This window comes from Onychomys torridus, chromosome 14 (genome assembly GCF_903995425.1).
Source record: "Onychomys torridus chromosome 14, mOncTor1.1, whole genome shotgun sequence".
NCBI lineage: Eukaryota > Metazoa > Chordata > Mammalia > Rodentia > Cricetidae > Onychomys > Onychomys torridus.
The window spans coordinates 20710109-20736798 of record NC_050456.1 but is presented as its reverse complement, the minus strand read 5'-3'; the positions used below and the strand labels follow the sequence as shown (position 1 = coordinate 20736798).

The window sequence follows — 26690 nt, the reverse complement described above, 5'->3', positions numbered from 1 at the left end:
TTTGATATATCATCTTCTGCCTCTTGTCAATAATAACCATTGTTTAATAACCATTATAACAAAATATTCGATACCTGTCAGTAAGGCAAGAAGTGTGACAGAAGAGTGATTTTTATATATACAGTTATAGGATCTGTTGTAAATAATTGCATGGCTGAATTTTGTTGGTTTGAGACAAGGTTTGACTCTATATCTCTGGTTAGCTTGGAACTTGCTATGTAGAGCAAGTTAGAGCCTGCTAAGCTTTAATTTGGGGCAATCCTGCCTCTGTCTCCTGAGTACTGGAATTCTAGGTTATTTGCCATGATACTTGGCTAACATTTGACTTTTTTCAAATTCCTTATGGTTTTCTTAGAAAGTTCTCAGATTTCCTCTTCATGACTTCTGTACAGTAGGCAGAGACAAAAACTACTTAATTCTCTTAATGTTTTCAAAAGGGACTGGAGAGATGGCTCAGCGGTTAATACTTGTTGCTATTGCAGACGGCCTGGGTCAGTTCCCAGCACCCACAGGGCAGCTCACAGCCATCTGGAATTCCGGTGAAATGGGTGCCTTCTGCTGGCCTCTGCTGGCCTTGGTGGCACAAGGCATGCTTATGGCTTATTAAAAATGTAAAAGAAAATGTAAAGTCCCTACTTTCCAAACCTGACCAGGTGCATGTCTGATACACACACACACACACACACACACGCACGCACGCACGCACGCACGCACGCACGCACACACACACACACACACACACACACACACACACAAAAGGGAATTATATCTTTTGAATTAGTTCTTTTACTCAGCACATTTGAAAATGTATCCCATTGCTGGATGTGTTTTTACAACATTTGGGGTTACTGCCAAAAATTCCTCTATGGGATCCTCGTGATAAGTTATATACTTTGATAGTTAAGTCACAACTTTTTTCTTCCCATAAACAATTTAGGGTTGTATTACTGTGAATTTTTTCAGGATAATTCATTAAAAAGTAATTACTTCCAAAAATGTTCTTTTCCTGTCGAGATGAAGTGAAATGCTTTTACCTCACACCCTTGATCCTTCTGCCCGTTTTTCCCTTTGGCAGTCAGTCCCAGGACTCTCAGGCTAGCGAGCGCTCTGTCCTTGAACTGTATCTTCAGCCCTGGGTTCTTTTAAAGGAAAATAAATTTTTTATAATTTCAAAGATAAGAGCTTATATAGTGATACTTTTAAATACTTTATACTTCTGTTAATGGATTTTCTTTTTTCCCTATTATATGGTCTCTTCTATTCTAAGCAAAAAATTTAATGTTTTATTGTTTTATGACAGTCATATTTCTCACTTTGTGTTTTATCCATTAAATGTGCAAAATGTGGTGATTATTATTTCAAAGTCTTACATGTTCATTAAGTTAGTTATTTTCATGGAGGTGCTCTGTCCTTTCCTACTCTGTTAATACAGTGATTTTAAGTCTTAAGATTCATTTTTATTTGTGTGTGTGTACGCACATGTGAATATGGGTGTTCATGGAGTCTAGAACAGGATGTCAGATCCCCCGAAGCTAGGGTACAGGTGGTGCTGCCCAGCATGGTGCTGGGGACTGAACTCACGTCCTTTGCACTTGCTCTTGTCTGTTGAGCCTGTCCGGCTCCTCACACCTTAGCTCTTGATCATGGTAGGCTTAAGATTAAGAAGCTGTGAGTCCAATCCCAGCACTCGGGAGGCAGAGGCAGGTGATTCTCTTTGAGTCTGAGGCCAGCCAGGGCTACACAGAGAAAATCCCGTTTCAACCTCCCCCCCTACTCCCCCCAAGAAAAGGGTAGCTGTGGGTATGCCAGTGTGAAAGGACGTAAAATGTTCGGACTGTCGGCTGTCTTTCTAAGTATTAGATGATGAAATTACTCTCTCTACTCCTAACACTAATGGACTTTTAAGGATTACATGAGGGATGTGAGTAACATTGGTCTTACAGTGCTTTAATTAGACGTAAAAATCATTGCAGTGTAACCTTTTTACTTTGAGAGACATAGTTTGAATATGTGGCCTATCAAATATTTGAGATTTATAGCTTTTCTGGTTTATTTATTCATTTAGGATACAATTTCACTGTGTAGTTCAAGCTGAACTTGTATGTTTGACTTTCCTGCCCCAGAGTCCAGGAGCTGAGGTTATAGATGTGTAGCACCATGCCTGGCACATACATATAGCAGAAGGAATGTGGGGAAATGACTTAAGTGAATTGTTAAAATATCAGAAAATTTCAGTATATGAAGTTAAGAGTATGTGCCTTAAAACCCAAACCAAAAGTGTAACGGGTTTATTTTTTAATAGAACCATGTTATGTTCATGAGAACGGTTGTAAATTGCAAGAAAGCCTTTCACACATGCTGAGGGTAATATATTTCATTAAACTTAGAAGGCCATTCATTGCAAGACAAACCATATTTTTAAATGTCACTGATGCTAAAGCTGTCACCAGTCATGTTGGGACTTGCCAGTAATAACAGGACACACACTGTCTACCTTTTTAACTAATTAAGTAGAATATCATTACTCTTCTAAATTTTGATTAAAACACTTGGCTCAAATTTCTGCAGATACAGGTTACTAAATACTTGTAGATAATCTGATGTTCTTTGGGAATATGTATTTTCACCTTTGTTTAGTTCTAGTATTAAGAGTTTGTATTCACTTTATACAGCTAGAAAAAAACTTTTCTTGTTTAATCTCATTATTCTGCTGTTTGTTTTTAGTTCTCATAATGAACAGCTTGTTAGTGTCTTTATGTTGGGTGATGTAAATTTGATACATACTTTTTAAAAGTGTAATTTATTATTTTTTGTATGTGCATATGATACATGTGTGTAGAGGTCAGAGGACAACTTCCAGGAGTCAGTTTTTCCCCTCTTCTATGGGTTCTGAGGATTGAACTCAGGTTGTCAGGCTTGTGTGACAAGGACTTTTGACACACTGAATCTTCTTGCTGGCCTTTTTTTTTTTAATGACAATCTTATTGTATAGTTCAGGATGGCTTTGAACTCATGATTCTCCTACTTCCACCTACTGAGTGTTTGCATTACAGCTATAAACCATTACTCTAACATGATCCAGTCTTCATTGAAGGATATATCCTAAGAAAGAAGAAGATAAAGGAGATTTAAGATTACTTAACTTGCTTATGCATTAAATCATATAGACAATGTGAAAGATACTATATACTTTTTCCATAACAAGTAGGTGTTATTCTTAAGTAGACATTGTCAGTAAATAACATGCTGGGTCTAAGCTTAATTCTTTTTGATTGACTTAAATCCTGTTTGTCTTCATAAGGCATTTTATAAAAGCTCATATTTATAGTTATTAGTTCATTTATTTATTAAATCCTCTGTCTTCTGTAGGTTTTTTACAGTCTTAGACATTCTAGGTTTGTTTACAATGATATATATGTGATATAACAGTTCTTTGCACATAGTATATGCTCATCCCTGGGTGGAATAAATGACTCCAGTGGGCTCTTTTCACCATATTCTATTTCCTGTAGTACTCAGAGAATGAAGGTGGGCTTGTTTGTATTTTTGTTTTGTCTTAAACCACATCCACATGGTTGCCATTTCATAGATTTTATGGACTGGCGAACACTTTGCATTCACCCATTCTCTCTGCCATGCTTGTGATTAGTCTCTGCTGTTAATTACTATCTTATGTGTGTTGTTATGATATATAGGTGGCCCATCATTAACTGGCATTTACGCTGATCCTTTTGAATTTTATCTCTGGTTTGTTCAACCCCAGATGCGAAGCTGCCCTGCTGCTGTTGTTGTGTGCTAACTGTATTGACAATAAGGCTGTTGACTTTTTTCCTTCCTAGATTTTCTTGATAGCTGTCGTGCCAGTACTCTGTTAGCTGAGCTAGATGATGATGAGGATTTGCCTGAGCCTGATGAGGAAGATGATGAGAATGAAGATGACAATCAGGAGGACCAAGAATACGAGGAGGTTATGGTAGAGAGAATCTCCCATTCCCTTCACTCATGTAGGGTGTTCAAAGCCAGGCATGCTGGTACTCCTTTGATAGCCCAGCACTTGGGACATAGAGACAGGAAGATCAGAAATTGAAGGTCATCCTCACCACTTGGGGAGTTGGCTAGTCTTGGCTGCATTAAAAATTGTCTCAAAAATAAAATAGATGGGATAAAATATTATTAAATGACAAAAAATTTTAGTTAGTGGAATGAAGAACTTTTAAAAACTGCTTTTTCGTATGTATCATTCGGATGGCATATGCCCAGAGCCCACAGGGCTGCTCAGTGGGTAAAGATGCTCGTCACCAAGCCTGGTGATTTGAGTTGAGCAATTCCTGGGACTCAGATAGTGAAAGGAGAGACTGATTCCTACAAGTTGTCCTCTGATCTCCACATGCGTGTGTCCTCACACATACTTACACAAAGTATATAGTGAGTGTAAAAAAAGAAGAGATGACATGCCTTAGTCCTGTCATTTAGGGAAGCAGGAAGATGGAGGGCAGCCTGGGATTCATAGGAAGTTCTGGGCCAGACTGGGCTATGTGATAAAGCTTTGTCTCGAAGTACAGTTGCTACTCCAAGGACTGGAGGTGTAACTCAGTGGTGTGGAGTACTTGCTTTGCAGACACAAGGCTCTGGGTTCAGTCTCTAGTATTGTGAAAAAAAAAAAAACACCTTATGAGGAAGGCTAGTATAAAATGTATGACAAAATAAAACACCCAAACACCTCATCGGCCAATGAAGAGGATAATTATTTTTTAAATAATTTATTTGTATGTACATTGGTATGTATAGGATTTGAGGGAGGGCAGGGCAGTAAGAGATAAGGTAGCAGCGGGAAGCATTGCTCAGCTAGTTCTACTTGTTTGTCTATTGTGCTTGTGTGAGTTAGTGTAGTGGTCAGTGTTAGTGTGATAATTGTAGAGCACCAAAGACCTAATTAAGAATATGATTATGAGAGTATGCTCATGGAAGTTTATTAATTCTTCTATAATAGGTGATGTAGCGTCTTGTAAGTAAGCCTAATAGGAATGGATAAACCATGTAAGGTATATAGAGGTTAATCTATAATTTAACTTTGACAGAGATATGTAATGAATTTACCAATATCTCATTGAGAAAGACATAACAGAGTTTATGGGAATGGCTTGAAAGCAGTTTTAGGGGGTTCAAATCCTTCCTTTCTTTATTACTTTCACAGAAGTAGTTTCTTGGAATGTGTGATAAGGCGGAGGGCAATTGTGGAGTCATTCTATGTATGTCTGTGTGAAGGTGGTGGAGTCCCTGAAATTGGAATTACAGACAGTTGTGAGCTGCCATGTGGGTGCTGGGAGTTGAACCCGGGTCCTCTGGAAGAGCAGCCAGTACTTTTAACCACTGAGCCATCTCTCCAGCCCTAAAGAGAATGATTTTTAAGTAACACTTTTCTTGGGCTATACTGAATGAAGAGTGTTGATCAAACCATTAAACATATGTCTTTTGGTGTTTTTTAATTTCAGATTCTGAGACGTCCATCCCTGCAACGTCGAGCTGGCTCCCGCTCTGATGTAACGCACCATGCTGTCACCTCACAGCTACCACAGGTCCCTTCTGGAGCAGGGAGCCGACCTATAGGGGAACAGGTAATAAATACCATGTTTACTACCCCATCATGTTCTTACCTTCACAGGAAAGCATCAACCAAATGCCCATCGTTATGTGCCAGAAGGAGACAAGGAGAGCTGCTGTCAGCAGAAACCTCCTTCCCCTGGTGCTTAGGTTTCGTGTTTCACAGAGAATCCATGATTGCTCTGGTGTGATGCAACTGTGAGGGTCTTACTTGAAACTGCTTATCTTGGCCTTTGAGTAAAAATGAGCACAGATTAAAACAGATGAGGTTTGCAGGAGTCACAGTTACAGTAGAAGTTGTAGTAGTCTTTTTTTTTTTTTTTCTTATTAAGACGTCTCGGGGCTGGAGAGATGGCTCAGAGGTTAAGAGCACTGATTGCTCCTCCAGAGGTCCTGAGTTCAGTTCCCAGCACCCACATGGTGGCTCACCGCCATCTATAATGATATCTGGTGCCTCTTCTGGTGTGCAGACATACATGCTGTATACATAATAAATAAATAAATCTTTAAAAAAAAAAAAAAAGACATCTCAGCCAGGCAGTGGTGGCGCACGCATTTAATCCCAGCACTCAGGAGGCAGAGTCAAGTGGATCTAAGTGAGTTCCAGGACAGCCATGGCTACACAGAGAAACCCTGTCTCAAAAAACAAAACAAAAAACAAAAAAAGAAAGAATGAAAGAAAGAGAGAGAGAGTAAAAGAAACCTGTATTCCATGGCCCTACATTTTTACTCTTTAAAGAATCAGCCACCCCTACCCTGTGCGCTCCTGCGTGCATATAGGTCAGAAGTTGGTTTTTTCTTTGCACTTTGTGGGTCCCAAGATTTGAATTTGGGCCATCAGGTATGGATGGCAAGCAGCCTTAGCTGCTGAGTGGTAACCTTCTTAGCCTAGACGATCACTTGTGGTAGGCATGGTTCTCACTGCACTACATGAGTTACTGTGTGCTTTGCTCCAGCCCTTGAAGTGTTGGTGCTCAGTTTGCAGAAGTGCCCCTGGAAGTCATGCATTGTAGTCAGACATAATACGGATACATATAGCAAACACCATAGCTGTATAATGTCAATTTATCTATTGAGAAAATTATTTCAATCAAGTGTTCAGACTTTGAGGTGTGTATATGCATGTGTGCCATTAGATTTCACAGTAAAGACTTTGATCTGTTTGTCTTACAGTAATTCAAAACACCTCCCAGTGACTTACCCCATTTTGTGCGAATAATCTAGTATGAAATGAAGTTTACATTAGGAAAAAAATAGACTCATAGGAAATTGGAAAAGTACTACAAAAGGTTGCCTGTGCCTTTTGCCCAGCTTTTTCACAGTGGTTAGTGCTATGTCACCAAATTGTAGTATCAAAGATAGGAAATAGAGATTGAATATAGCTCTTTGTCATATTAGCACAGATATAGCTTTGTGTCACCACCAGTGCAATATACATTTGATAAATATTTATCTTTACTCGTTTGTATGAGCTTATTTTATGCTTTTAGCAATCAGTTCAAGTAAAGGAAATACAGTCTTCATAGAGGACTAAGGACCATCGAGGTAGCTCAGTGATTGACGGCTCTTGACACCAACCCTGACAAACCCAAGTTTGATCTCTGGGACTCACATGTTGGAAGGAGAGAACCAGCTCCCTCAAGTTGCCCTCTGACCTCCACACAGACATAAAAGTCCACACATAAGTAACTACGTGTAGTTTAAAATTAAAGAGTGGCTTGATCCGTAGCCACCTCATTTGGTGGACGGCAAGTCGGCGAGGGGAGCTCTGGTCCCGAGACGGGCTGTGTGAGGACTGTTCCTGCCACAGGAAGAAGAGGAGTATGAGGCGAAAGGAGGACGTCGGCGGACCTGGGATGATGACTACGTACTCAAGCGCCAGTTCTCTGCCTTGGTGCCTGCTTTTGACCCGAGACCTGGTCGTACCAACGTCCAGCAGACAACGGACCTAGAGATCCCGCCCCCAGGTACAGTGGCTTTGAGCGTTGTGACCTAATGTTAGCTGATGACCCATGACATGGTTATACGAAGTTTGAAAAGTAAAGTGCTGCTTATATCCTCAGGTTATTAATACATTTTTTTCTTTAAACCCTAAGTTGTGTAGATGTTTGGGACCTATGATAGAGTTCAGTGAATAAAGGTGCTAAGCCTGACAAACTGGGTTCAAACCCTGGAATCATATGGTAGAAGAAGAGAGATAATAAATTGTCCCATGATCTAGATCCATATGTGCTCTGTGGCACCTCCCCCAAATAAATAAGTAAATATAAAATCAAAATTTACGTTTAAAAAAAGCTGTTTCATGGCTGGGGAGATGGCTCGGTTGGTAAAGTGAGGACTGAGTTTGGGTCCTCAGCACCCATGCTGAGAGTGGGAGGTGGGGTAGGAGAAGACAGTTCTGCTCTAAAGCAGAGGGTCCCGGGTCCAATCCCAGCATCTACACCAGGCAGCTCACCCCTGCCTATAACTCTAGTTCCAGAGGGTCTGACATCCTCTTCTGGCATCTGCAGGCACACAAGCCCACACATACACATCTGAAAATACATATGGGGGAAACAAGCTGGGTATGGCAGCTAGTGTCGGTGATCCCACAACTGGAGGCAGAGACAGGGATTTCTGGGACTTGCTGGCAGCCAAACATAAGTAAAAACATAAAGTGAAGACAACTAAGGAGGCCTCTGGCCTCCACACGCATGTGTGTGCACAAGTGTACAAATGTACAACACATATGGCACATAGTATAAAACCCAAACAATCAAAAATGGATATTTCAGAGGAGCAATCTAACTTCTTTCTCTCTTAAGCAGAGTTGGGATTTTATTAAAGGTATTAAGATGGGTATGTTGGCACATACCTTGCAATACCAGCACATGGGAGGCTGATGGCATGAGGGTCAGAAGTTCAAGGCCAGCTTCAGCTTACTTTGAATTTTAGACCAGACTGTGTCTCAGAAGAAGAAGAACAACAAAACCTTCCAAAGAAAGACAATAAAAAAGAAAAGAAAAAGAAAAATAGAATAGATAGTTAAAGGTAGACTTTGAGCATAGGGGTTAAGAAGAAATATGTTTAGAAAGATACACTCCAGAGAATGGATATGGGCTTCTTAAAGAAGAGTGTGTGTGTGTGTGTGTGTGTGTGTGTGTGTGTGTGTGTGTGTACGTGTGTGTACGTGTGTGTACATGTGTATACATGCACACACGTGTGTGCACACACGAATGCTTGCGGATTGAATCCAGGACTTTGAATCATGCACTCTGCCATGAAGCTACATGTCCAGCAAAGCATTGTTTATATTTGTAAATGTAATGTCTTTTAAGCAAGGCATTATTTAAAGGTGGAGTTTTAAATTCTACTTTCTACTGGATCAAAAGTGTTAAATAGGGGTTGGGGATTTAGCTCAGCGGTAGAATGCTTGCCTAGCAAGTGTAAGGCCCTGGGTTCAGTCCTCAGCTCTGGTTTAAAAAAAAGAAAAGTGTTAAATATTAACTTTGAAAAGCTCTCTGCTTCTCCAGTCAAGATTTCTGGAGTCAGGTGGCCTGGGTGATAACTTTATCTGCTAACTCTTATAGTGCTAGGTGTGGTGGCACATGCCTAGAATCCTGAAATTTAGGGGCAGAAGCAGGTGGAGTTCAAGCCCTGCTAGGCTACATAATGAGACTCTATCTCAACAACAAAACAAAACAAAAAACTGAGCGTTTTATACAGTATAGTAGACACCTAATGTGCCTCCTCCTACCCACGATATCTAGAGCTTAGTTTCTGGAACTTGTCACTGTGTTGTCCTGACATGGCAGAGAGACTTTGCAGGTAAATTGAGTTAAGCACCTCCATGAGGGTGCAATATAACCCTTGTAAGAGGGAGGCAGAAGGATTGGAGCCCGAGGAGATGTGGTGCCAAGGAAGCAGAGGTCCGAGATGAGAGGCTATGAACTAAGGAGTCTGGGTCTGCACAGCCTCCAGAAGTGTAAACCATGATGAGGGGCCGTGAGCTAAAGAATCTGGGCCTGTCCAGAGAGTAAGGAATCTCTACTGCCCTGGAGCCTCCAGGAGGAACGAAGCCTACAGTTTTGGTGTAAGACTTCAAATCTCAAGAAGTGTGAGATAATAAATAAGAGCACCCATTTTGTAGTGATACTGGATTCCCACATCTCTTTAATGGAGAGAATGATGCTTCTTGTTTGGCAAGGTAGTTAAACAAAAAAAAAAAAAACGATGAAATGAAGTTAAGACATTTCAGGCTGTTTATCATGGTGCCTGATTGTGCCTCAGTAAATACCAGGTATTCTAATACACAATCCTTTTGTTTTGTTTTGGTTTTTGGTTTTTCAAGACAGGGTTTCTCTGTGTAGTTTTTGGTGCCTGTCCTGGATCTCACTCTATAGATCAGGCTGGCCTCGAACTCAGAGATCTGCCTGCTTCTGCCTCCCAAGTGCTGGGATTAAAGATGTACATCACCACTGCCCAGTAATGCTTTATTTTTATTTTTAAGTAAAACAGTCAGGGATCATGTTATCCCTGGTCTGAGAGGCTCAGGCAAGTGGATTGCCATGAGTTCAAAGGCCAGCCTGGAACTTGCTGGACTTATATATAGCATGTTCCAGGCCACCATGAACTCCATAATAGGACCTTTTCTCACAAACCAGAAATGATAAGTAAATCTTGAAGCCAGGAGAGTCTTAAGCAGACATAACTTAGTGAATGTATGGCCCTGTTTCCTAGTACAGCGCTCTTTGTGAGACTGTTTCCCCATCTTTCATATCGTTAGGAACGCCTCACTCGGAGCTCCTGGAAGAAGTTGAATGCACTCCATCTCCTCGATTGGCTCTCACACTGAAAGTGACTGGGCTCGGAACAACTCGGGAAGTTGAATTGCCACTCAGCAATTTCAGATCGACCATCTTTTATTACGTCCAGAAACTGCTTCAGCTGTCTTGTAATGGCAATGTGAAGTCAGATAAACTGAGGCGTATTTGGGAGCCCACTTACACGTAAGAGACTTTAACTTGCTATTGAAGCAGACATCGTTATTATCTAAGCCAAGAAGTGTTGAGTCTCTGTATTTTGCTTTACAGGAACAGAAAAGATTTGTTTCTTATTTTGTTGCTTTGCAGGAACCAGTCAGGCTGTTTCTGACCAAAGGTGTAGGATGGTTAAACTTTAGAAGGATCTTTGGAACTAGTCTGATTTAGACGTAGCGTTGAAAACAGTGTTATTTGGATTCTTATAATTGCCTATGATAGAAGTACTAAATATACCTTACCTGTTCTTTTTGTGGGTATGTGTTAAGCTTTCTCTCTATTCATTCCACAAATAATTGTCAATGACATGACTGATTTAATATATGCTTGCAATCAAATCTGTACCTGAGGTATAACCCCCAAAGATTGAATGTTTTTGTTTCTCAATTTCAAAATCTATAAAATGAAGCAGAATTGTGAGGAATTAATGGATTAACACATGTGAATTGTTTTCCGCTATTGTTTCTAGGACATAGTAAGTGATTAGTATTACCTAGTAAGTAGTTAATTAGTATTTTATAACAAACAATAAATTGTTAACATGTAATTTCACTTCTGTTAATTTGGTTTATGAGGTCCTTTTAATGGTTCATAATCCTAGATGATATCTGATACAAGTAACAGATATTTTTGAGATAGAAAGTACAGTGATTGTATCACCTTCTCAGACACTCAAAATTGATTTCACTGTCTTAGAAAATAAGCATTTCTTTTTTTTTTAAAAAAGATTTATTTATTTATTATATATATAGAAGAGGGCACCAGATCTCATTGCAGACGGTTGTGAGCCACTATATGGTTGCTGGGAATTGAACTCAGGACCTCTGGAAGAGTAGTCAATGCTCTTAACCTCTGAGCCATCTTTCCAACCCTCTTTCTGGTTTTTGAGACAGGGCTTCTCTGTTTAGTCCCCACTGCCTGTCCCCTGGCCTTTGTGTTGTTTTTTAAAGATGGAGTCTCTCACGTAGCAAAGATTGGCCTCAAATTTGCTATGTAGCAAAGGATGATTTTGAACTTAGGATTTACCTGCCCCTGCTCTCCTACTCTTAAGTACATGTACTACCATACCCTGTGGATGTATGCTTCCTTTGGAATAGTTTGTCTTAAAATCTCTATTTGAGCCTGACAAGGTGTCATGTGGCTATAATCCCAGCATTTGGGAGGAAGAGTGTGGTCAGCAGAATTAATTTTGAGGCCACCCTGGGATACACTGTCAGAGTTCTTGCAAAGAGTTAGGGTTGAAGATACACCTCAGTGGTAAAGTATTTGCTGGCAACTCTGAGTTCAGTGTTTAATGACATGTATATCTAATGAATGACCCCATTAAAAGTATTTTTAAAGGTTAGAGCTTTATTGGAAATGAGTATAAATCACTTGATTTATGAATTAATTGAATAATGTCTTTATGTTTAGAATCATGTATAGAGAAATGAAGGATTCTGATAAAGAAAAAGAAAATGGGAAGATGGTAAGTTATTTTTAGAAAATGCGTCTTAGTTACTTAGTGAAAAAAAGTAAAAGATTATCTTAGTGTTCTATTGCTGTGAAGAGACTCCATGACCACAGTAATGCTTATCAAGGAAAGCGTTTGATTGGGAGCTTGCTTTCAGTTCCAGAGGCTTAGTCTATTATCCTCATCGGGAGCATGGCGGCAGGCGGGAGTGGTGCTGGAGAAGTAGCGGAGAGCTACATCCTGTTCTGCAGGCAGCAGGGAGAGAGAGAGAGATTGGGCCTAGCTTGGGCTTTTGAAACCTCAAAGCCCACCTCCAGTTACACACTTCCTCTAATAAGGTCGTACCTCCTAATCTTTCTTATTCCTATCAAAGAGTTCTACTTCCTGACAACGAAGCATTCAAATCTGTGAGCCTGTGAAGACATTCGATTCCCTACCCCCATAGGTTGCTAGCCATATAATGCAAAACTTCATTCAGTCCAACTTCAGAAGTTCCCATAATCTATCAAAGTCTCAACAGTGTTTAAATTCCAAAGTTTAAAGTTTCTGAGACTCGTGGCAATCTCTTAACTGTAACCCCTCGTGAATCAAAATGCAGATCACATACTTCTAACATACAACGGCACAGAACATACATTACCATTCTGATTCTAAATCCAGAACCGTGTACCCAGAGTTGCCAAATTCTGCTCCTTGATGGGGCTGGAACCTGGCCTGTTGGAACCTTGTCCAGCGACATTTGCATCAGCTTTCTGTTGTGGGTTGTGTCCTTCGCTGCCTAAGCTTTTCTCTAATTCCTTTACAATTGAAAAGTCGCTGGGTGGGATCTTGCCCTGAGATCACCATTCCTTGTATTCCATTTAGCATCAGGCTTTTCTTTAAATTTTGTATTTCCTTGAGCACTGGACTTAGTTCCATACACTTCCCGGTGCTCCTTTTCTCCTCAAACTGTACATTTTGTTCTCAGTGTCCAGCTTTGTCCTTTTCATTATAGATCTGCTAAGAGTGACCACTAATAACCACATGGCATACTCTAAATTAGGTTGTCATACATAAATGCCAATGCCATTAATCCAAAACTCTTCAATTCTGCCTCAGGCAGATTTCTAGGCCAAGGGCAAAAGGCAGCCACATTTTTAGCCAAAATATTGCAAGAATAATTTCCAGGCCACTTACTAGTAGTCTTACCCTCTGAAACTTCTTGAGCTGAGAGGGTGAGAGGAAAGAGAGACAGAAAATGAGCCTGGTGTGAGCTTTTGAAACCGCAAAGCCCACCCCTAAGTTACACACTTCCTCCAACAAGGCCACACCTCCTGATCTTTCTGAGGCTTTAAGCCTTAAAATATATGAGCCTGTGGGGGCCATCTTACTCAGACCAACACAAAGAGAAGAAACTACAATTGTATCACAGTTGAGCAGCAAGGAAACTAACTGAATTATTGAAGTTAGACTAGGTGCATGATCTTACAGCCCCATCATGTAATGCATGTGAAATACCGTAGACCTCATCACTGGGAAAGGCCACTGTTTGGTTTTTCCTGTTGTAGGGTTGCTGGTCTATAGAGCATGTGGAACAGTACCTTGGCACTGATGAATTACCAAAGAATGACTTGATAACCTACCTGCAGAAGAATGCAGACGCCGCTTTCCTGCGCCACTGGAAACTAACTGGCACTAATAAAAGTATTAGGAAAAACAGGAATTGTTCTCAGCTTATAGCCGCATATAAGGTATCTATTGCATTAAAACATTGGTTTGAGTGGGAATGGCTTGAGCTTGGTTTAGCTTGAAAACTGAGAGGCTAGGGTACAGTTCTGTGGTAGAGAATGCTTGTGCAATATGCACCAGACCCTGGGCCAGATCCCTGGCACCAAAACAGGAAAGAAAGAACATTTCAAGAGTTTGAATGAGCATGGTTAATCTGTCGGTGTTAAAGTTACAGATGCCATTTGTGGCTGTGGATCTGAGCAGACCAGCTTGTGTTGGTTTCATTTTCTTTGACAGTGTGGTTTTGAATGAATTTTTGTCTTGTATGATAAATGTTTATTTCAAAAAAGGAAAAAATTTCAACAGTCATATTAATAGTAAGAATGATGAATGTTTTTCTTGAAAAAGTGATTGGTTGCTAATTTTGTTAATTGTCTGTTCAGGATTTTTGTGAACATGGAACAAAATCTGGATTAAACCAGGGGGCAATTTCTACTCTTCAAAGTAGTGATATTCTTAATCTGACAAAAGAGCAACCTCAAGCTAAAGCGGGCAATGGCCAGAACTCCTGTGGAGTTGAGGATGTCCTGCAGCTCCTGCGCATTCTGTATATAGTCGCCAGTGATCCTTATTCCAGAATATCCCAAGAAGGTCTGTAAGAAACCTTCCTTATTTCTAGATCAGTTTGAAAACAAGTCATTTTCCATTTTTATTAATTTTGTTAATTAACTTTACAGATGGTGATGAGCAGCCTCAATTTACTTTTCCACCTGATGAATTTACTAGTAAAAAAATAACCACAAAAATTTTGCAGCAGATTGAGGTAATTGCATGGGTGACCTTTGGTGGGCCTTTCTTAGTATGCCTTCCTCTCTTTTGTGCCTCTGATGATCTCGTCATTCCTTCTTCAGTAATAGTTCACATAGTCTTTTGTGTTCATTATTAATTACGTTTAATGCTCTTAGCACTAAGGCATTGTTTGTTAACTTTCAGGAACCATTGGCATTGGCGAGTGGGGCTCTGCCAGACTGGTGTGAACAATTAACCAGCAAGTGTCCTTTCCTAATACCATTTGAAACTAGACAGCTTTATTTCACCTGTACAGCATTTGGTGCATCCAGGTAGGAAGTGAGCCTTTTGATGTTTGTTGAATCAAGATGTTTTTCATTATAGAAGTTCGGGATAGGATAGAACACTGTTAAGATTGATGGAGAGATACATTGTCTTTAGTTTTTGTGAAGGGTTGTCCATTTTTAGTTTAATGCATAATATATTTTGTTGATACAGCATGGATTGCATCAATTTCTATTTCCTAGCACTCAGAGTTCTTTGGTGACTTAAAAATTCTCAGCAACATCAACCTGAATGCTGGTAAATAGCATTTTATTTAGTGCTAGACTCTAACCCAGGGCTCCATAAATGCGGGTCGAGGTCTTGGTCATTGAGCATCGGCCCCGTCCTTTGCAGACATTGTTAGTGTTTGAATTATCATCTACCTGACGATTTTTGTCTGTCTGTCTCATGGATCGCGTGTTCAGTTTTGCTCAGTCTCCCTCCTCCAGACTACAGTCTCACCAGGGCAGGGCTTCTTAGCTCCTCTGTTGCCTGTTGTGGTTAAAGCACCTGAAAGAGTGTGTATTTCAGGTGTTAGATGTTTTGTCTTCTGGGTAGAGGTGCTTGCCACCAAGCGTGAGGATCTGAGTTCAGTTCCTGGAACCCATGTGGACTGACTTCAGAGAGTTGCCCTGCAATCTCCACATGTACACGTGAAAACAAACACACACACACACACACACACACACACACACACTTTTTAAAATGTTTTAACCATTTTGACGGTAGTTGTCCGTGCCTTTCATAGTAATAAAGATGGCATAACCACTTTTTGTTTCTCTTGACACTGTTTTTATGTATTTTTTAATGCTTGTATTTAATATCATTTGATAAAAATAAAGAAGGAAAATATATAGCTAGTCCTTTCTCCATTTGTTTAAGGCAGAAGATGATAAAATGAATTTTATGAATTCTTACTTAATAAATTGTTATTTGAAAATTAACTAGTCAGGCATACTGGCTTTCAGCTATATTTCCAGCACTCTGGAGACTAAAGAAAGAAGGTTGTTTAGGTAAAAGGCCAGCCTGAGCTACATAGTGAGTTCCAGGCCATCTTGGGATACATAGTTAGACACTGACTCAAGAAAACAAAAATTACCTGACGAAACACTTTTTAAGATTCTAGCTAAGCACAACATTGTGCACCTATAATCCTGGGAATTGGGTGATGGATTATAGAAAAATCCTGTCTCAAAACAACATTAAAAGATAATTGAAAGCTGGGTTGCAGTGGCGCCCATCTTTAATCCCAGCACTCGGGAGGCAAAGCCAGGTGAATTTCTGAGTTCGAGTCTAGCCTGGTCTACAGAGTGAGATCCAGGACAGGTTCCAAGGCTACACAGAGAAACCCTGTCTCAAAAAAACCAAATAATAATAATAATAATAGAAAAACAGTCCCTTCAGTCTGTGCCTTCTGGGCTGGTTTAGCATTCCATTCGGGTGCTCTGAGGACTCTGGTGTTGTGTTTCAGAGCAATAGTGTGGCTGCAGAACAGACGAGAAGCCACGGTGGAACGAACAAGGACCACAAGCAGTGTAAGGCGAGATGACCCTGGGGAGTTTAGAGTCGGTCGGCTCAAGCACGAAAGAGTGAAAGTGCCACGTGGTGACTCACTGATGGAGTGGGCTGAGAACGTCATGCAGATCCACGCAGATCGGAAGTCCGTTCTCGAGGTAATCTCTGTAGAGGAAGGGCACTGGGTGATCCGTATCCTCCTCTGTGTAAAGCCCTGGCAGAAAACAAAAAGAATTCCTCTTGTCTTGATCATCAACGTCTGGATTGTGACCTTTTTTTTTTTTTTTTTTTTACCAAGTCGGACTGAACAGTACACACAAAGGAGTCCTTTGACTAGCCACATCATGCCCTCCTGTGAAGCTGCATGTAGATTACCTGTGTTTTTGGAACAGACGGCCCTTTAGTACTACTTCTCCTACACTGGGGTGGTGTGTACTTAATGCTGAGATGCTATCCTGGTCATTTCTGTCTGTCCTATACACGATGACCTATGACAGATGTGAATAAGCTACTTTGATCTTTCACATCACAAACTAGTTACAACAGGTGTGATAAACCTCCAGATGTCATGGTTTATTACCTTTACTTTATGTACAAACTCTCTTTGCTTTTATCCTATTGTTCCATCACATTCTTTTTGTTTTTGTTCCTTTTCTTTTCTTTTGTTTGTTTTTGTTTCGTTTTGTTTTTTGTTTTTTTTTGAGACACAGTTTCTTTGTGGGAGCCCTGGCTGTGCTGGAACTAGTTCTATAGACCAGGCTGGCCTCAAACTCACAGAGCTGCCTGCCTCTGCCTCCTGAGTGCTGAGATTAAAGGCGTGCACCACCACTGCCTGGCTCATTGCAGTTTTTTTCTACCTAACGATTTCTTAACTTCTGTAAGTGTAAGTGTCGTTTTTTTAGATTGGACAGAGTATTCAGAAGCCTCCGTGACTGCTTAAAATCACAACTGGGGGATTTAGGCTTTTGGTCATAAAAACCCAGGTGAAAAAAAACCTGTATACCATCCTTTCTTTAAGCAAATGCTTATCTGAGATTTGGTTTTCTCTGATGGGAAGGTCAGATTTATTTATTCTGCTGGGTTGTGAGATAGAATCTCCAAAACTGTTTCGACAGCTAATATGTGCATAATACTCAGCACAGTGCCTGATGGTCCAATAATGGAAAATGAAAACTTTAGGAACCCCAAATCTTGTGTCTGTGTTGTGTGTCACACTGTTGCTGTTCTGAGAAAGGAGATGCTACTGAATTCTGCAGAACTGATTCATTGAAAAGACAAGGTACACCAGAGATAGTGGTGCACGACTTTCTGTGAATTTGCGGCTAGCCTGGTCTACAAAGCAGAGCTGTTACAGAGAGAAATCCCGTCTCTAAATAAAACAGCAACCAAACAAAAGAAAACGTTGTACAAAGTGGCCCTTCTTCACCACTCTTCTGTTGTTTCAGGTTGAGTTTTTAGGAGAAGAAGGAACTGGCTTGGGACCCACTTTAGAGTTCTACGCGCTTGTGGCTGCTGAGTTCCAGAGGACCGACTTGGGGACTTGGCTCTGTGATGACAGCTTTCCAGATGATGAATCTCGTCACGTGAGATTTATTTATTTGTTTGTTTGTTTGTTTGTTTCTGAGGCAGGGTTCTCTGTGTAGTTTTGGAGCTTGTCCTGGAACTCACTCTGTAGCCCAGGCTGGTCTCAAACTCACAGAGATCCCCCTGGCAGTGCCTCCCAAGTGCTGGGATTAAAGGTGCGCACCACCGCCGCCCGGTGAAATTTATTTGTTACCTTGTGTTTTCAGTTATGACTGCTTTCACACAATGTTAAAAGATTTTCTGGCTGTACTTGTTTGTTTGTTTTTTTTTAATATTTTTAAAATGTATTTACTTTATTTTATGAATATGAATATTTTCTGTATGGGTGTGTATGCCCCACATGCATTCCTAATGCTGGGGGGAGAGCAGATGTGGCCATTGGATCCCGTGGAACTGGAGATAATAGGTGGTTGTGACCCCCATGTGGCTGCTGGGAGCTGAACCCAGGTTCTCTGCAAGAGCGGCCAGTGCTCTTCACCCTCTGAGCCAGCTCTCTAGTCCCCTGGCTGTACTTTTTAAGATTGTTATTTGTTTTTATTTTTTATTTACAACCTCACTCCTACCCCAATACTGAGGCTTGAACCCAGTGCTTTATGGACGCCAGGAAACCAGTTTACCACAGAGCCACATTGCCAGCCCTTTTCAAATGAAAACAAAAACAGAAACTCTTTTCATGGAGAGGGAGACTGTGCAGGGAGGGGGAGGGGACATGTGGAGGTCAGAGGACAACTTTCAGAAGTTGGTTCTTTCCTACTGCATGTGGGTTCCAGGGCTTGAACTCAGGCTTATGGTGAGTGCTTTTGCCAATGGAGTCATCTTGTTCACTTTTACATCTTGTGTTGCATCTGTGTGGACAAGTGTACGCATGCAGAGCTGTGTGCACATGCCATGTTGTATGTGGAAACCAACTTGTGGGAAGAGTCCGTTCTCTGCTTCCACCATAGGGGTCATAGATACTGAACTCAGGTAAATGGTTTTGGTTTTTGGAGATAAGGTCACACTGTTTTGCCCAGGCTGGCCTTTACTTTTATTAATGAATAACCTTAGTGCCATTAAAATATTTCTAAGGGATTAAATTTGATTCCCAAAGTTAATTAATGTTCATACATCTTTAGATAACTAAATTTTAAAAAATGTTTCATATTTATGATTTTTTTAGATGGTAATGGAAGCTTTGGTAACTGTGTTTTTAGATGTTTATTCATTTATTGTGTTCCCTTTCTAAACAATAGGTTGATCTTGGAGGTGGGTTGAAGCCTCCTGGGTACTATGTTCAGCGATCGTGTGGGTTGTTCACAGCGCCATTTCCACAAGACAGTGACGAGCTTGAAAGGATCACAAAACTCTTTCATTTCCTTGGAATTTTCTTGGCCAAATGTATTCAAGACAATAGACTGGTAGACTTACCTATTTCTAAGCCTTTCTTTAAACTTATGTGCATGGGTGACATCAAAAGCAATATGAGCAAACTGATCTATGAGTCACGAGGTGACAGAGACTTGCACTGTACTGAAAGTCAGTCTGAAGCATCTACAGAAGAAGGTCACGACACTCTCTCAGTGGGAAGCTTTGAAGAGGATTCAAAATCAGAATTTATCCTTGATCCCCCTAAGCCCAAACCCCCAGCCTGGTTTAATGGAATTTTGACTTGGGAAGATTTTGAACTAGTAAATCCTCACAGGGCCAGATTTTTAAAAGAAATCAAAGAACTTGCTATCAAGAGGCGCCAGATTTTAGGAAATAAAGGTCTTTCTGAAGATGAGAAGAATACCAAGTTGCAGGAATTAGTGCTCAAGAATCCATCAGGTTCTGGACCTCCACTTAGCATAGAGGATTTAGGGTAAGATTTATGTATTCATTCTTGGACCTAACAAATGAGGAGTTAAAGGGTTCTGTTTCTCTGTCCTGTGGATCTGTAGTTTATGAGTAAGGTCTGGAGCACATGGATGGATGCTAGAAGATACTGATTATCTGTTTGAACCTCTAATTTACTATTATAGGTGTGTCAGGTGTATGGCTTGGTTGGTAAGGTGCTTGTCTAGTGTGCATAGAACCCTGGGTTAGATCTCCAACACTGCATAGAACCTGGCATGGGGACATGTGCCTATAATTCTATTGCTGGGAAGGTGGAGAAAGAAGAATCAAAAATATAAGGTTATCTTTGCCTACATAGAAAGTTCAATGCTAGCCTGGGATATATAAGATATGGCTTTGAAAAAGACAAAACATTAATCATTATATTTTTGCAGGATTATCTGGTAGCCTACTGTGCAAAGGTCAGAAATGATTGGCATATATATAGCCTTTATTGACTGTTATCAAATAACTCTGGTACTGTAGTCTTGATACATTTCCTGTACACAGAAATGTCATATTTTCAAGTACATTTGCCTGTATTTTGAGATTGGCTGCATGGCTTTTATATTTCCTTTTAAATGTTTGCTAGTAATTGTGAGAAATAATGTCTGATAAATGATTATACACTTATAACGCTGCTTGCGTGTTTTAGTCATAGGTGGACCACATTTACAGTTAAAGTGGACTTAATATTCTGTCACTTGATTTCTTCATTGTATCTTTCCTATATCTATCTGTTTTTAGTCACGGATATTTACCACTGTGATACACCTGCCTACCCTATTCAGTAAAGTAAATGTGCTGTACAGACTTGAAGCCAGCAGTAATATGCTATGTATGTCATAGAGCCTGGGTGTACAGTAGAATGTACCACATTAATTATGTGGTCTCCATAGTGAGTTCCAGGCTAGCCACCAGGGCTGTACAGTAAGATGTTGTCCAAAAAAAAAAAAAAATTGAGATAACTGTATATAAAAGGATTTGTTTTTTTCCTTTAAATATATACACTCTTTGTATACATTGTAAATAACAAATGAAGCAATATTTTCTTCCCTGGGAAAATGTATAAACATGCTCCTATAATAATTCACTGCAGAAATCTTGAGTTTGATAACTTTTTTTCCTTTAGGAGGAAGTGAATCATGACAGGCTATGTTTTTATGTAGTGTTTTCAAAGCCAGAACGGTTTGCACATTGATCTAATAGTTTTTGTGCACAAGGTTTTGCCCTTAAAGACTTAGTCTCAAGGCCCTGGGTTTGATCCCCAGTGTTTCAAGTAAATAAATACTGAAACTTAGGTATGCCTGATTTCATTGTAAGGTGGTGTGTAGGTTTTTGTTGGTGGAGCGTGGGAGCATTTGTGATTTTGCAGTACTGTTCTATGTAGCAGACTTCGTTTTGGGCCACCAGCCAGCTCCCAAACCATGACATAGAGACTTATTAGTTATAAATGCCCGGCCTTAGCTTAGGCCCATTCCACTAGCTCATATAACTATTTAACCTGTTTCTCTTCATCTGCATTTTTCCCTGGGGTTTTTTACCTTTCTTTCAGTCTGTGTGTCTTACTCTGTGTCTGGCTGGCTGACAGGCTGCCTGGCTAGCTTGCCCGGGTGTCTCCCTCTTTTTCTAACTCATTCTCCTGTTCTCTCTCCTGCTTATCTGTGCCCGCCAGCCCTGCCTGTCCTTCTGTTGCCTAGCTATTGACCGTTCAGCTTTTCATTAAACCAGTCAGGTGCCTTAGGTAGGCAAGGTAAAACAGCAACACATCTTTACATAATTTAACAAATGTAGCATAAAAAGTGTAACACATCTTTGCCTATTAAAGTAATATTCCACAACAGTTAGAAACACTGACAGTTGCTGAATAATAATCTCGTCTTTTTGAACTTTCAGTTTAAATTTCCAGTTTTGCCCTTCTTCAAGAATATATGGCTTCACAGCTGTGGATCTCAAGCCAAGTGGTGAAGATGAGGTAAAGATTTGCTCTTAGTCTAGTCGTTAGACTCGAAAGATCCTCTTAGTGAAGCCAGTTACACTGGGTAACCAGCTCCGTCAAGTGAAGTCAACTAATACTGGCAAACCTTCCTTTGCAGATGATCACAATGGACAATGCAGAAGAGTATGTGGATTTGATGTTTGACTTTTGTATGCATACAGGTATTCAGAAACAGATGGAAGCCTTTCGAGGTAATTTGAGAGGACATTAACACCACCGCTGCTGAGTATCATTGAATTGACCTGTAGGTTCTGGTCCTCTAGATAGTTAGGTCCTGTAGCGTAGTTGGGACAGGTTTGAACACTAAGCTGTAGTATACCTTCTGCTAACTCCTCTAGAGGAATGGAGACTTCTGGCCCTCACCCTCAGGTCTTCATTTGTAAGTGGACATAAATTTGTACACATGCTGTATTCCATGATGAGGGTTATACTGTAAATCACTTGAAAACATGAACACATCCTTGGCTGCTTTTGTGACAGCTGTCAAGGTCAGCCTGGATAGTTACAGGAAGTGAGACGTTGGCTGTTGACTACAGTGAGCAATATTCTCTGTGCTCACATTAAACACCGGTTTTCTTTTTGGGAGTGTGAGGGTGTGGGGATCGCCCATGGCTCATCTTCGCCTGCAAAGATTGGGTTTTTAATTGAGCATTTGGTAATCATGTCTCAGGAACTGAATCGTGTGCTTTGTTTTTTATGTTTCTGGTGTGTATGTAATATAGATGGATTTAATAAAGTTTTTCCAATGGAGAAATTAAGTTCCTTCAGCCATGAGGAGGTCCAGATGATTCTCTGTGGCAATCAGTCACCATCCTGGGCAGCAGAGGACATTATCAATTACACCGAACCTAAGCTGGGCTATACACGTGACAGGTATGTGTTGATAATTTCCAAGGAACAAACTTTTTTGTGTCTAACAATCAACTGACAGATTTTCTAAGAACTATAATTTAAAAAACTCCATTCCCAGGGTTGGCGATTTAGCTCAGTGGTAGAGCGCTTGTCTAGCAATCAGAAGGCCCTGGGTTTGATCCTCAGCTCCAAAAAAAAAAAAACTCCATTCCCAGTCTGGAGGCAAGTTGTGGGGTGCCAGGATGACTCATCCTTAGGCTCCTTAGCTCACGAAGTTCAGTCATTGTTTTTTCAATTGGGGAAATTGTAAACCCTTAAGCTACATTGCATGGATGTTAAGGTTTTACTGAGTGTAACAGAGAAGCACCCAGATTGAAGTCCAAGTGAAATCATGTAGTCGTCTGTGTAGACTCTCTGGTCTGGCTTCTTTTTTTTAAAGGTTTATTATTTATTATGTATACAGAAGAGGGCACCAGATCTCATTACAGATGGTTGTGAGCCACCATGTAGTTGCTGGGAATTGAACTCAGGACCTCTGGAAGAGCAGTCGGTGCTCTTAACCTCTGAGCCATCTCTCCAGCCCATGGTCTGGCTTCTTTTAGCAGGATGATTATCAACCCATCTGCCTTTGTGGCATCTTCGTTGATAGGTAGTGTTTCCTTTTTTGAGACAGGGTTTCTCTGTGTAGCTTTGCGCTTGTCCTGGATCTCACTCTGTAGACCAGGCTGGCCTTGAACTCACAGAGATCCGCCTGCCTCTGCCTCCCGAGTGCTGGGATTAAAGGCGTGTGCCACCAATGCCCAGCAAGACTTGATTATTTTACTGATGAACATAGATCATATACACTCTGTTAAATGTAGCCTTATCTGGTAATTATGCAAATGTATCTTCAACTGTGATTTTTGAGCTTGTTGTGTGTTTAATCTCGTACCTCATTGTTTCGGTTCCTGCTCTGGCGTGAGAGAATGAATGCCTTTGATTTTTTTAGAAGTGCCATGTCCACCCCTTAGTACCTAACTCAGTGGTTCTTAGTCTTGTTTTCTGGCGTGTGTATGTTGCTGGGGTGGGGCGGGGTAGTGTTGACTTAACAAAGTACAGGAGTGTGTCGTGTTTACATGTCACTCTGTGGCCAGATCAACACAGCTCTGTTTTGTCCTTTCAGTCCCGGTTTCCTCAGGTTTGTGAGGGTTCTGTGTGGCATGTCCTCAGACGAAAGGAAAGCGTTCCTGCAGTTCACCACTGGCTGTTCGACTCTCCCCCCGGGTGGCCTGGCTAACCTGCACCCCAGGCTCACAGTTGTACGAAAGGTACCAAGCAGCTAGTGGAGAAGCCAAATGGAACTTGATTACAGCAGGCTGTAGAGGCAGCGCGGAAGATCCACTCACGCTGTCTGTGTTCCCTGTCTGTTCTAGGTTGACGCTACGGACGCAAGCTACCCATCGGTCAACACTTGTGTCCATTATCTTAAGTTGCCTGAATATTCCTCTGAGGAGATCATGAGAGAGCGCTTGCTAGCTGCTACAATGGAGAAAGGCTTTCATCTCAACTGAGGTTGGAATGAACTGAGGAGACCGCAGCAGAGACAAGTCGAGTGAAGCCTCTTGCTTGGTTTGCGGAGAAGTGTGTGACCCTCACACTGATGATACCTTGCCTTGTGTCCCACCTCTGAGGCTTTGAGAACATGTGGAGTAAGTTCCTTAGCTGCTAATGACAAAGAAATCCCTAACTACCCAGCCAGCAGGGACCCAGCACAGGGCGGGCACTGTGCTGCTGCTTTACAAGGGCTCACGTGACTGGAAAAGGCGGTTCTACCTAACTGTTCCACAGAGCAGCCTCTCCGCTCTTCAGTGCTCACCGGAAATCTAACTGTTTGTATCAGTGTCATCGTTTCATACTCCATACACTACAGTTGCCGTCACTGATCCCCGTTTTGCTGGCTCTTTAGCTACTTGGTCAAAAATACTGCTTCCTTAAAACATAGAGTGTTAATGAGCATCTCAGGCTTTTTCTTTTCCTTTTTAATGATGCCTGCACTACCAGAGTATTCTAGTGTTCTCTATTTGTTCGGCACATAATCATGCACAGCCTTTTTATTTCTTTGAGGTGGGAGTTTATTTTTTGTTCCTAAATACCATTCTATAAAGATGAAATTCTAAAGTGTGTTTGTGCAGCTCAAAAATAAAGATATATTAAGGGAGGGAAACACTGGTCTAGGTGCAAGGCACACTCACAGCAACTTTTATGTTTGATTGTCTTTTCTTTGTATATTATAAACATTTATTTAACTTGTTGCAGTGTGACGTAAATTTCTGATATGTATGCTCAACAATAATCATTAAAATGTTTGCAGCGTAGAAAACTGTGTCATGTCCCATTTTACTGCACTCAACAGGCCTGAGAGCTCAGAGCTCAGCCAGACACTTTTTTTAAAAACTCTTCGCAATATATTGTTTTTGGGTTTTGTGTTTTTTTTTTTTTTTTTTTTTTTTTTTTGTTTTTGTTTTTTTTTTTTTTTGGTTTTTCGAGACAGGGTCTCTCTGTGAAGTAGTCCTGGCTGTTTTGGAACTCACTCTGTAGACCAGGCTGGCCTGACCTCAAACTCATATACCACCCGGCCATATATTACTTTTTAAAAAATAAAGTAACATTTAAATCAAAAGCCTGGCAGTGATTGTGAATGCCTTTAATCTCAGCACTTGGGAGGCAGATCTCTGAATTTGAGACTGGCCTGGTCTACAAAGCGAGTTTTAGGACAGCCAGAGATGTAACACAGAGAAACCCTGTCTTGAAAAACTTAAAAAAAAAAAAAAAAAGGATAGACAAACCAATAGGAGGAAAGAGCTTCAAGAGAAGGCAGAAGAACCAGACCCAGTACAGTAGTTCACGTCCTCAGGTACCATAAGAATACTGAGCTGAAAGCTAAATTACATACTCAGAGGACCTACCTAGTGTGGACCCGTGTAGGCCCTGTGCTTGCTGCCTTAGTCTCTGTGAGCTCCCATGAGCTTCGCAACTCCAGGCCACCCGGAAAGTCTATCTCCCTTCCCAGGGAGATCTCTAGCTCTGTCCATTTCCCTGCAAATTTCATCGTGTCTTTTTTTTTTTTAAAGAACTGAGAAATATTTGTACCACATCTTCTGTATTCATTCTTCTGTTGAGGGACATCTAGTTTGTTTGCAGTTTCTGGCTATTATGAAAATAGTTGCCATAAGCATAGTTGAGCAAGTGTCCTTGTGGTAGGATGAAGCATCCTTTGGGTATATGCCCAAGAGTGGTGGTATTGCTGGGTCTTGAGGTAGATTGATTCCCATCTTTCAAAGGAACTGCCATATTGATTTCCACAGTGGCTTTCTAAGTTTGCATTCCCAGCAGCGGTGGAGGAGTGTTCCCCTTGCTCCATATCCTCACCAGCATGAGCTGTGTCACTTGTGTTATTGATCTTAGCTGTTCTGACAGGTATAAGATGGAATCTCAAAGTAGCTTTGATTTGAATTTCCTGGATGGATAAGGAAATTGAGCATTTTTAAAAGTGTTTATCAGTCATTTGAGTTTCCTCTTTTGAGAATTCTATGTTTAGATCTGTACCCCATTTTAAAAATTGGGGTATTTGGTATTTTAATATCTAGTTTCTTGATTTCTTTATACAGTTTGGATATTAGTCCCCTGTTGGATGTGGAGTTGGTAAAAATCTTTCCCCATTCCATAGGCCGCCACTTTGTCTGAATGACAAGTTCTTTACCTTACAAAAGCTTTTCTGTTTCATAAGGTCCCATTTATTAATTGGTTATCCCCGATTTTTCTTCTATCAGATTCATTGTGTCTGGCTTTCTGCTGAGGTTTTTGATCCACTTGGTCTTGAGTTTTGTGCAGGGTAATAATAAATTATGAACCTATTTGTGTTCTTCAACATGCAGACATCCAGTGTGACCAGCACCATTTGTTGAAGATGCTGTCTTTTTTCTAGTGTGTATTTCTGGGTTCTTTATAAAAAACC

The 26690-nt window shown here is 40.7% G+C and overlaps 1 protein-coding gene across 3 annotated transcripts in view; it reads left to right on the top strand.

Annotated features, from left to right (window-relative positions):
* Hectd1 (HECT domain E3 ubiquitin protein ligase 1) overlaps nucleotides 1-25055 on the top strand; it is an 88884-nt gene extending 63829 nt beyond the window's left edge. For 2 of the 3 annotated variants that reach the window (XM_036205472.1, XM_036205470.1), the window contains exons 27-43: nucleotides 3840-3973; nucleotides 5493-5615; nucleotides 7412-7568; nucleotides 10367-10589; nucleotides 12033-12087; nucleotides 13620-13802; nucleotides 14223-14430; nucleotides 14517-14602; nucleotides 14773-14900; nucleotides 16364-16565; nucleotides 17853-17990; nucleotides 19224-19831; nucleotides 21742-21820; nucleotides 21942-22035; nucleotides 22567-22717; nucleotides 23859-24003; nucleotides 24109-25055. In XM_036205472.1, coding sequence (XP_036061365.1) covers nucleotides 3840-3973; nucleotides 5493-5615; nucleotides 7412-7568; nucleotides 10367-10589; nucleotides 12033-12087; nucleotides 13620-13802; nucleotides 14223-14430; nucleotides 14517-14602; nucleotides 14773-14900; nucleotides 16364-16565; nucleotides 17853-17990; nucleotides 19224-19831; nucleotides 21742-21820; nucleotides 21942-22035; nucleotides 22567-22717; nucleotides 23859-24003; nucleotides 24109-24246 — 2852 coding nt within the window. In that variant the 3' untranslated portion in view covers nucleotides 24247-25055. The remainder of the gene's footprint in view (nucleotides 1-3839; nucleotides 3974-5492; nucleotides 5616-7411; nucleotides 7569-10366; nucleotides 10590-12032; nucleotides 12088-13619; nucleotides 13803-14222; nucleotides 14431-14516; nucleotides 14603-14772; nucleotides 14901-16363; nucleotides 16566-17852; nucleotides 17991-19223; nucleotides 19832-21741; nucleotides 21821-21941; nucleotides 22036-22566; nucleotides 22718-23858; nucleotides 24004-24108) is intronic. The other variant, XM_036205471.1, reaches the window with a different exon arrangement.
* Nucleotides 25056-26690: the final 1635 nt, after the last annotated feature.